Source organism: Acanthopagrus latus, chromosome 5 (assembly GCF_904848185.1).
Source record: "Acanthopagrus latus isolate v.2019 chromosome 5, fAcaLat1.1, whole genome shotgun sequence".
Lineage (NCBI taxonomy): Eukaryota > Metazoa > Chordata > Actinopteri > Spariformes > Sparidae > Acanthopagrus > Acanthopagrus latus.
In genome coordinates this window covers 31008395-31019051 of record NC_051043.1, presented here as the reverse complement: position 1 = coordinate 31019051, position 10657 = coordinate 31008395, and the positions used below count along the sequence as shown (strand labels likewise).

General features: G+C 49.7%; 1 protein-coding gene across 1 annotated transcript; it reads right to left on the bottom strand.

Annotated features, from left to right (window-relative positions):
- Positions 1 to 883: 883 nt before the first annotated feature.
- LOC119019221 (nucleus accumbens-associated protein 2-like) lies at positions 884 to 9706 on the bottom strand. Its single transcript, XM_037097616.1, has 8 exons — positions 9573 to 9706; positions 5279 to 5996; positions 4158 to 4372; positions 3596 to 3855; positions 2987 to 3163; positions 2690 to 2795; positions 1997 to 2094; positions 884 to 1832 (listed from the first exon to the last, which is right to left on the bottom strand). The coding sequence occupies exons 2-8, from the start codon at positions 5720 to 5722 to the stop codon at positions 1207 to 1209; spliced, it is 1926 nt and encodes a 641-aa protein (XP_036953511.1). The 5' UTR covers positions 5723 to 5996; positions 9573 to 9706; the 3' UTR covers positions 884 to 1206.
- Positions 9707 to 10657: the final 951 nt, after the last annotated feature.

Here is a 10657-nt window from a genome sequence, read left to right as displayed (position 1 = left end):
CGATGTTCTGTTTCAGAAAGCTGAGGCCTCTCTGAGAAGCTTACCGTCTGTTTTTAATCATTTCATGTAGAATAAATCAGCACAAAACAAAGTTTTTTGATTTGTTCCTGAACCTTTATTGAACTGGGCGGCTGTGGCTCAGGAGTAGAACCAGCAAAAAGGTTATTAAAAAGTTGCTGGTTTGATTCCCCTGGTCTGCATGTCAAAGTGTCCTTGGGCAAGATACTGAACCCCAGACTGGTCCTGGTGTGCTGGTCGGCAGCTTGCATGGCAGCCGCCTCCATCAGCGTGTGAATGAATTACTGTAAGTCACTTTGGACCAAAGCGTCTGATAATGTAAACTAGAACCTCCTCTTACACTCATGAGGAACATTAGCTGAGGACTGACGAAGGTTTTAAGTGTCAGATACACTTTTAGATTGAACATTTCAGGTTCTGTCTGGAGAACTGGATCTGACATCTGTGACAAACTGAACTAGAATCTGATGACTGCTGAGACGAGTCAAGGTAATTAATGTGAATGTTGAGGGAGCACAAGAGGAAAAAGAGAGAGTGTCACATCCTGTCTGTCATCAGGTCTGTAAGGGGGCAGGTCTGGACCTGTAGTCTTTACAGAACCTGGATCAGTTGTACACCATCAGGAGCTCAACACAGCAGTTTCTGAACCACCTCTCAGGAGGACACAAGGAAAAACTGTAGAGGTGTCAAACTGTCCTGCAGGTGAAACACCTGTATCCAGCTGCAGGTGCTCCAGGAGACTCTGCTCCATCAGCTGGTTCAGTGACTCAGGCGTCAGCGCCCCCTGCAGGCAGCTCTGGTCACTACACACCACACAGTCTGTCCTGAGGGGTGCAGCAGCTAACACACCACACAGACAGGCTGATTGATTATCAAGAAGCTTTATTGTCATTATCAGAGTGAATATTATGATCTTCATCATCATCATCATCATCATCTTCAGTCCTGTTGCTATGGGCCTGTGTGCTGACTGCAGGAGGCTGTTAACATGCAGCAGAGCCGAGCAGACAGACAGGTAGAGGAGACAGACAGACAGACAGAGGTAGGTCAGACAGACAGGGGCAGAGAGGTAGACAGGTGGACAGGTATTGAGGTAGGGGAGCAGACAGACAGGTAGGTCAGACAGACAGGTGGGGACAGGTAGCTATTGTGTTATTTACATACAGGTAGGCAGATGCATTAGAAAGCTTATTGGCTGTCTTCCAGAGGCCCCACCCCCCTCTCATCTGTCTCAGCCAATCCCCTGTGAGAAGGGGCGGGCTCTGCAGGCTGGGGGGAGGGGTGTGAGGAGGAGGAGGAGGAGGAAGAGGAAGTGGAGGACAGGGAGAGGGGGAGGTCTGGGGGTGGTTCAGCCTGTAGCCTCCCTCCCCCATCTGCTTCGCCTCCCATCAGCCCCTCCTCTGCCTGCCCCGCCCCTGCTCCTCCCCCACGAGACCCGGCAAACTGCAGGTGAGGCAGGAGGGCAGTTGGGGCCTCCTTCTCCCTCTCTCGCTCCCCCGCTGCCTCCCGCTCCCGTCGCTCGGCATACAGCGGCGCCTCCAGGCCGAGGTAGGAGGCACTGAGCTGTCTCAAGTCCAGCTCAAAGGGGCTGCCACTGGGCTGCACTGCTGCATCTCCCTGACCTCCTCCTCCTCCTCCACCTCCTCCTCTCTTACCCTTGCGTGGGTGGGAGGAGGCGGGGAGGCTGTCGGGGAGGAGAGACTGGATCTTCGGGAGCCAACGTTTACGGACCCGGCGGGCGTTGGTGCACATGTCTGCAGCAATGACGTTCATCTCACTCTCCTTAAAGTTAGGAGCAAAGTTCTGACAGTACACTGAGGAGGAGCAGGAGAGGAGGAGGAGGAGGAAAAAGAAGTTGGTGGATGAGTTAGAAAAATGTCTCAATATTCCTAAAATACAGTAAAGACATAAATGTATGAGTCACTCTGTGTGTGTGTGTGTGTGTGTGTGTGTGTGTGTGTGTGTGTGTGTGTCTTACGTTTCACGGTGTTTAACACTCGGTTGTCCAGAGGCTTCCTGCTCGGATCATTGGTGGACGAGCGGATTCCTGTCCCACAGCTATTGGCCAGAGTGTTTCTATGGAAACCACAACAACCCAATCACAACGTATACCAGCTGTAGATCAGCTCGCTCGCCCTCTCTCTCTGCCTCTGAGGCAATGTGAGGTTATGTAAAGAAACATTCTGAAGCACCGACATGATGATGTCACACAATGTCTGATGATGTCACATTTTTTAAATCATGTTGAAAGTGACCCCAGATCATTTATCATTTTTTAGAATATATTATGATTCCTATTTATTCAAATTCCAACTAACAGTTAATAAAAAGATGATGGTGTATCCAGTCACAGTTAAAACACACATCAGTTCTTCTTTTTGAGATGCTTCTGTTTTGTCAAGACCCGCCTCCTGAACACCCTGTTCTGATTGGTCAGCTCACACACGCCTGACAACAACAGAGCAACTGTGCTAGATCATGAGAGGAGCTTCTGTCGATGTGGACTTGAACCTTTTTTAACTTTTAAGCTCTTTTACATAAAACATGCTTTCAGGATGTTCAGAGCATAAATAAACCTTTTCTCACAGGTGTTTGTCTAAAGGCGGGCTGGGCCTCCAGTCTTCACGCTAAGCTAACAGGCTAACAGCTCCAGGCTCTCTGTCAGACTCACCTGTCGAAGAACGTGGCCAGCAGCCTCCTGAGCAGCACCTTGTGTTTGACTCCAGCACACAGGTGGCAGTTCATTAGCTGACCTCGAGTCATGAACACACCTGAGCCTGCACACACACACACACACACACACACACACACACACACACACACACACACACACACACACACAAACAGTTTATTGATCTTGTTGCCATGACAACTCATTGGACTTAAAGCTCATTGTTCTCTATATGTTCTCTGTATTAACAGTGACAGCGTGACTTCCTGTCACCTGGACAGGTGTGTGTGATCCTACCTGCCACAAGCTCCACCTTCTCTCCTGGGTCTCCCTCAGTGTAGAGCGACGGGTGGCAGCGGTACCCAATCTGACTGATCAGACTGGCGGGAAGCGCCATGTTGTCCCGACCAACCAGCACACAGGGCCGACGCTCGTTAGCCAGCGGGAGGGAGAGCATCTCCATCTTCTCTGGGACTGAAACCAGAGAGAGAGAGTCAGGAGACATGATGACTCAGAATTGGTGAATGAACCTGTGCTCAGTGTGAGGTTGCAGTTCCTCTGGTGGCCACTAGAGGCCGCAGTTCCTCTGGTGGCCACTAGAGGCTGCTCACAGGTAACTGTGATGAAGTGTGTCATGAAGTCAGACGGGTTTCAAAGGAACACTCATCATTAACATCTGACAGAAGTACTAAGGTCCAAATTGTCAATCATGTCCACCTGGGCCCTGAGGTGAACTTTTGGACTCAAACCAGGAACAATCTGTTCAAAAAGTGTTTGAATCGATGTTTCGAATCTTTTGAGCCTGTCCGTCCTCTCTGAGTCCACAGAGGGATCAGCTCTGAGGTCACTTGTAGATTTGTGGTTCATGAGCTCAGACAGGTGGACAGTACCATGATGCGAACTCACTGTAGGGGTTTCCTGGGTGTCCATAGATGTGTTGGTACAGTCCCGGGTGGACCGTGTTCCCGTAGTAATCCTCCTCCAGCTCCTCCTCAGTGGGGGGGTGAGAGGGAGGGGAGTCTGTGGGGAGACTGGAGCCTCCTGGACTTGAGCGTCCCCCGCCTGCCAGCAGGTAGGACTGCAGCCCCGGAACCAGACCACCACCTGCTCCCAGGTAACACAGAGCACTGCTCCTGGAGGACTGCAGGTCCCCGGCCACGTCCACCCTGAGGATGGAACGATGACGAGTTAGACCAGGACGAGACGGAAGATGCCTGAGTGTGAAGTTTTATTTTTATTTCATGATTCATTAAAGCATTAAGAAATCATCAGGAGGTACGATGGAACTGTAACTGTAAACTACTTTTCTGGAAATAGATTTTACATATTCATCACAAGCAAAATCATCGAGTTATTTCATCATATAAAACACAAATTCTATCACATTCAAGAGTGAATATGATTATATCTGTTCCTCATGACTCGACTGGAGTCTCACACTGGTCATACAGGTGTGATGTGATGTCACCTGGCCTCCTCTCCTGCTCCTCCTGCTCCTCCTCCGTTCTCCTCCGCAGGAGGAGTGTCAGCTCTCTCCTGTTTGATTCTGCTGACAGCCAGGAGCAGCTCCTCCGGGCTCAGGGCCGGCTGGTCTGGACTGGCCTCCTGCAGCTGGGGGGCGCTGTGCTGCTGCTGCTGCACCATTGAAGCCTCAAAGCCCCCGAGCTCGTCTGCTGAGGTCGTCTGTAAACATTTGAGTGTTTAAATAAAGTTAGAAAGAGAGTGTTGATGGTTAATCATCAGAAGAAATACAGTTCAGCAGCCTCTGATTTAAAGTGCGTTGAGCTGCAGTTCCTCCGATGACCATGAGATGCTGCTAAAGTTCAGCTCTCAGCTGATCACTGAGCCTTTTCTTCTTCATGAACTTGTTTAACGCTGTTCATCAGATTTGTTTGTGACCTGGTGTTTGTTTGTGACCTGGTGTTTGTTTGTGACCTGGTGTTTGTTTATCCCAGAAGTGAACTTACCATTATTAATAACAAAAACAGTTCTCTGAACAAACTTTATCTTCGGCTTAGTGTTAATGTGGAGCTCTGTGATTGGCTGTTTGTTGGTGAAATGCATCCTGTGAGTTGTAGCTGACTTTTTTCTTGTGTTTTTTTGTCCTCAGGCTTCTTGTAGTTTGACTTTTCAATAAATATATTTTCTAACACAGTTGTTGATCTTTGTTTGATGTTGATCACACCTGTTGTCTGTTCGTGTGAAACTAGCTGTCAAACAAACAACTGTGACTCATCTGTGCTGAAACTGATTCAAAGAAAAACTCGAAGTCAGTGACAGGTTTTAAACTAAATCAGAAGGACTGCACAATGCATGCTGGGAAGTCTGCTGATCAAGATTCTATAGAAACTTAATTCAATGAGTTCATTCAACTCATTATTTTAAGTCAAAAGTTTAAGTTAAAAAACTCTTGTTTAAAACATCTGAAGTGTCTGAAAAAGAAAACTATAACTTTTAAGTCTAATTAAAATGAAACAAATCAATATAAACTTGTCTATTTACTTAAAGTTAATGAGAATCGATGAGTTCATTAAACCTTCCTGTCTGATTTGTATACACTGTTGCTCAGTGGGTGTGGCCCGAACCTACCTGTGAGTCACAGCAGAGAGGTGAGGAGGAGGAGGAGGCCTTCATCATCATCAGCTCCATGCCTCGCTCCACGATGTTCTGGATCTGCAGGTAGCCGGCAGTGTACATGAGCACCAGCTGCTCGCTGGCAGCCATGCTGAGGCGTCCCGTGTAGCAGAAGGACAGGATCTGCTGGAAACACGTTGGCGTCACAGAGGACGGCAGCTCGAACACCGCCTGGGGGGAGGAGGATGAGGAGGATGAGGAGGAGTCAGCCGCGGAGCTGAACAGGTCTCTGAAGTAGAGCGAGGAGGCGGCAAGGACGGCGCGGTGCGCCTTGAAGGCCTGACCCTGCACCAGGATGGACACGTCGCAGTAGTGACCCAGCAGACGCTGCTCGTTCAGGCTGCCCAGCACGCTGCTGCCGAAGTCCGGGATCTCCACCTGCAGCAGCCCCTCCGACATGGTGGAGGCCAGAGGAGGTCCAGAGGAGGAGCACGGGACGGGAAGTGAGTGCGGGGTCAGAGTAGCAGGAGGTGAAGAGGACCAGCCACAGATCAGATGGTTTAAGTGTCAGGGATCCTGCAGAGGTCACCTCCAGAACACTTAGGACACATCGTGTTGTCACGGAAACAGGAGGTCAGAGGTCACGGGGGCGGGGGGGCACAGGGGAGGTGTTGAGTCAGAGGAGGAGACGGTAAATCATCAGGAGGGAGGTGAGAACAGCACCGGGACACAGCTGTGAAGAGGAGGAGGAGGAGGAGGAGGAGAGAAGGGGGGGAGGAGGAGGAGAGGAGGAGGAGGAGGAGGGAAAGGGGGGGAGGAGGAGGAGGAGGAGGAGAGGAGGAGGAGCAGAGGAGGAGGAGGAGGAGGAGAGGAGGAGGAGGAGAGGAGGAGGAGAAGGAGGAGAGAAGGAGGAGAGGAGGAGGAGGGGAGGAGGAGGAGAGGAGGAGGAGGAGGAGGGAAAGGGGAGGAGGAGCAGAGGAGGAGGAGGAGGAGAGGAGGAGGAGGAGGAGGAGAGGAGGAGGGAGGAGGGAAAGGGAGGAGGAGGAGGAGGAGGAGAGGAGGAGGAGGAGGAGAGGAGGAGGAGGAGGAGAGGAGGAGGAGGAGGAGGGAAAGGGGAGGAGGAGGAGGAGAGGAGGAGGAGCAGAGGAGCAGGAGGAGGGAGGAGGAGAGGAGAGAGGAGGAGGAGGTGGAGAGGAGGAGGAGAGAGGAGGAGGAGGTGGAGAGGAGGATGAGAGAGGAGGAGGAGGAGGTGGAGAGGATGAGAGAGGAGGAGGAGGCTGAGGAGAGGAGGAGAGAGGAGGAGGAGAGGGAGGAGAGAAGGGGGGGATCAGGAGGAGGAGGAGGAGGAGGAGGAGAGGAGGAGGAGGAAGAGGGAAAGGGGAGGAGGAGGAGGAGGAGGGGAGGAGGAGGGAAAGGGGAGGAGGAGGAGGAGGGAAAGGGGAGGAGGAGGAGGAGGAGGAGGAGGAGAGGAGGAGGAGGAGGAGGAGAGGAGGAGGAGAGGAGGAGGAGAGGAGGAGAGGAGGAGGAGGGGTTTACAGACAGACAGTTTCACACCTCCTCTTCTACCTGCAGAACAAACACCTTCACTTCTCAATTTTCCTTCGTCTCTGATCTAATTCAAGTGATAATAAATCAGAAATGATTCATAAACATTAAAACTGCTTCAGTACCAGATGAAGACAAACAGGTCCAAACAGATTCATGCACAGAACTCATCAGTCAGCAGAATAAAATGGTCTGTTTTGAATGTAAATGATGAATTATGATCAAATCTCATAATGACCTGACCAGTGAAAAAAAAAACATGTACTGGGCAGTTCAGTGTCATTACTCATGAAAGCAGGAACGTTCCAGGAGCAGGTTCAAAACATCGGATCAGTTCCACATGACTTCCTGTCACACATACACACTCCTGTTCTCCATGTGGATGTTATAATGTGTGTTTCTATGCAGACGATGACGTCCTGTGGCCTCACGTCCAGACACAACAACATGTTCCTCTGATCCAAACTCACACCAGAAATCTAAGACAGCACAACGTGGTTAGAATCAAGTTAGTTCAGTCCAGTATGATCCAGTACAGTACGATAGAGTCTAGTACAGTCCAGACCAGTATGATCCAGTACAGTACGATAGAGTCGTGGACGACGCTATCATCTTCCTCCTGGACAGGTGTCTCACCTGTAGAAGCCTGGAAGCACTGTGAGGATCGTGTTCTTTGATTTCTCCAGTGCTTTCAACAAAATTCAGCCTACAGACGTCTGGGGGACAAGATGGAGCTCACAGGTGGACCAACACCTCACGTCCTGGATCCTGGACTACCTCACCAACCGGCCTCAGTATGTGAGGACTCGGGACTACGTGTCGCTGTCTGCAGTACGGTGGCCCACAGGGAACAGTCCTGGCCCCTCTCCTGGTCACCCAATACACTGCCTTCTCCCACTAATCACCTCACAGCCATCTGCAAAAGTTCTCTGACATCTCTGCTATCGTCGGCCTCATCAGGGACGACAGAGCTTACAGAGAACTTATTCAGGAGTTTGTGGACTGGTGCCAGCAGAACCACCTCCAGCTCAACACCGGGAAGACCAAAGAGCTGGTGGTGGATTTCTGCAGGCACAGAAAAGGGAACAGACACTGAGATAGAGACATCTTACAAGTACCTGGGAGTTCACCTGAACAAGAAACTGGACTGGGCTGATCACACTGCAGCTACATATAAGAAAGGTCAGAGCAGAGTCCATCTGCTGAGGAGGCTCAGGTTCTTTGGACTGCATGTGGACCTCCTTACTTTTTTTATTCTATGGAGCAGTCTGCTGGAGCAGCAGCATCTCAGCAGCAGGCAGGAGGCGACTGGATAAACTTATCAAGAAGGCCCGGTCCATCCTGGGATCCTCTGGACCCGGAAGAGGTGGTGGAGAGAGCAGGATGATGGACAAGCTGTCACCGCTGCTGGTGAAGGAGCGGTACCACAGGTCCAAGTGTGTGTGAAGGAGCGGTACCACAGGTCCAAGTGTGTGTGAAGGAGCGGTACCGCAGGTCCGTGTGTGTGTGAAGGAGCGGTACCACAGGTCCAAGTGTGTGTGAAGGAGCGGTACCGCAGGTCCAAGTGTGTGTGAAGGAGCGGTACCACAGGTCCAAGTGTGTGTGAAGGAGCGGTACCGCAGGTCCAAGTGTGTGTGAAGGAGCGGTACCGCAGGTCCGTGTGTGTAAACTCTAGAACCAGCTCTGCTCCAGTGGACCTCACATGTGCATGATGTCATAAAAAAACTTTTTTTTTTTTTTTGCACTAACTGGACTATTTTCATATTTATGTTATTATTTATTTGTTAACAACAACAAACTGTTTACACTCTGTAACATTTTATGTATATACAATGTTTATGAGTATTTCTTACCTTATTATTATTATTTACTATTATTATTTACTATTATATTGTTTATTACAGTATAGTGTCATTTGGCTGCCGTGATGAAGAAATTTCCCCATTTGCCGAACAAATACAATAATTATGATTCAGTCCAGTTTAGTCTAGTAAAGTCTGATTTGTTGTAGTTCAGCCAAGTCCAGAGGTCAGAGGTCAGAGGTCATCAGTGACACCTGTGTTTTCATTCAGAAGGAACCTTATAACTCAGTCACTTATAATGTTTGATGTATTTCACTTTAAGGACAGATAAATAAACTCTCTCTCTGTCAGTGTCATGATAATAACATGGACAGCAGAACCAGAGTCTGAACTGGGACCAGTTCACCTCACTGTCACACTGTTGGACTGTATTATCTAACAATACTGAGGTCCCTAACATGTGACTACTGTACAGTGACATCACAGTGATGACACACACACACACACACACACACACACACACACACACACACACACACACTGCACATCATCATCAGACACTTTGTGATCAGTCCTGAATCAGACACGAGGTCCAGTACATTACAGCTGAGTCTAGCTCAGTCTAAAGCAGTCCAGTACGGTCCGGTAGAGTCGGTCCAGGTAAGTCCAGTCTGTCTCAGAGTTCAGTTCAGTTCAGCATTATTGTTGTTTACAGTACAGCTGCAGCAGAGAGACAGACAGCTCAGAGACAGACAGTCTGAGCAGAGAGACAACAGTGTAAACAGACAGACAGACAGACAGACAGACAGACAGGTAGATACAGAGACAGACAGCTGCTTTAAGAAGAGACAGACAGTTTCTGAGTGCAGACAGCACAGATACAGTTAGAGAAGGACTGTGAGACTGGCAGACAGACAGGCAGACAGACAGGCAGACAGACAGGCAGACAGACAGCTCCTCACCTCCTCTCTGCTCCTCTTCCTCCTCAGCTTCTCCTCCATGCAGCAGGCAGGACGGCTGGCTGGGAGAGGTTTTCTTCTTCTCCTGCGCTCAGTCAACGCATCGTCTGGTGTGTCATGGGGGGGGGGGGGGAGGGGGGAGGAGGGGGTAGGCAGAGACACAGCAGACAGCCGAGGAGGAGGAGGAGGAGGAGGGAGGAGGGAGGAAGAGGAGGAGTCATCTGAGGACAGCGAGGGAGCTAATGCGGCTAACTGCCCTGCAGAGGACGAGAGAGAGAGAGAGAGAGAGAGAGAGAGAGCAAGGTTGAATATTAAACAGACACATATACATCACACACACACACACACACACACACACACACGGTCTGATTTGTGTGTGTGTGTGTGTGTGTGTGTGTGTGTGTGTGTGTGTGTGTGTGTGTGTGTGTGGCATGACTTGGCCAAATGCACAGCGCTGCATTGCAGTGCTGAGGCTGAGTTGGCATGCCGAGTACATAGCGTGCATACTGCGACTGTTTGCCAGGCTGAGACACACACACACACACACACTCTCTCACACACACAAACACACACTCTCTCTCTCATAGACACACAGCCACACACACACACACACACTCTCTCTCAGACACATAGCAGCAGCTTTTTGCTGCCTCAGCTTCCATCATCAAATACAGTCCAGAATAGTTTCTAACATGAGAGCGAGACAGACAAGCAGAGTGTCTGTCTGTCTCTCTGACAGACAGACAGGTTTGTGTCTGTGTATTTAAAGTTCTGCATCCAATATTAAAGAGAGAGAGAGAGAGACGGGTGGGTGGATGTTGGACTGGGGAGGGAGGGGTGAGGAGGGGGACTGAGGCTAAACAGGGACATTTACAGTAGCTGCTGTACCCCGTTTATCTTTTTTAATTTTTTATTATATATATATATATATATATATATATATGTTTCTTACTGTTCTTTTTATTTATGTATTGTATGGTGTTTCTTGAGTGCCCAGAGAGGCGCCTTTAAATAAAATGTATTATAATGATTAGCTGCTGTGTGTGTGTGTGTGTGTGTGTGTGTGTGTGTGTGTGTGTGTGTGTGTG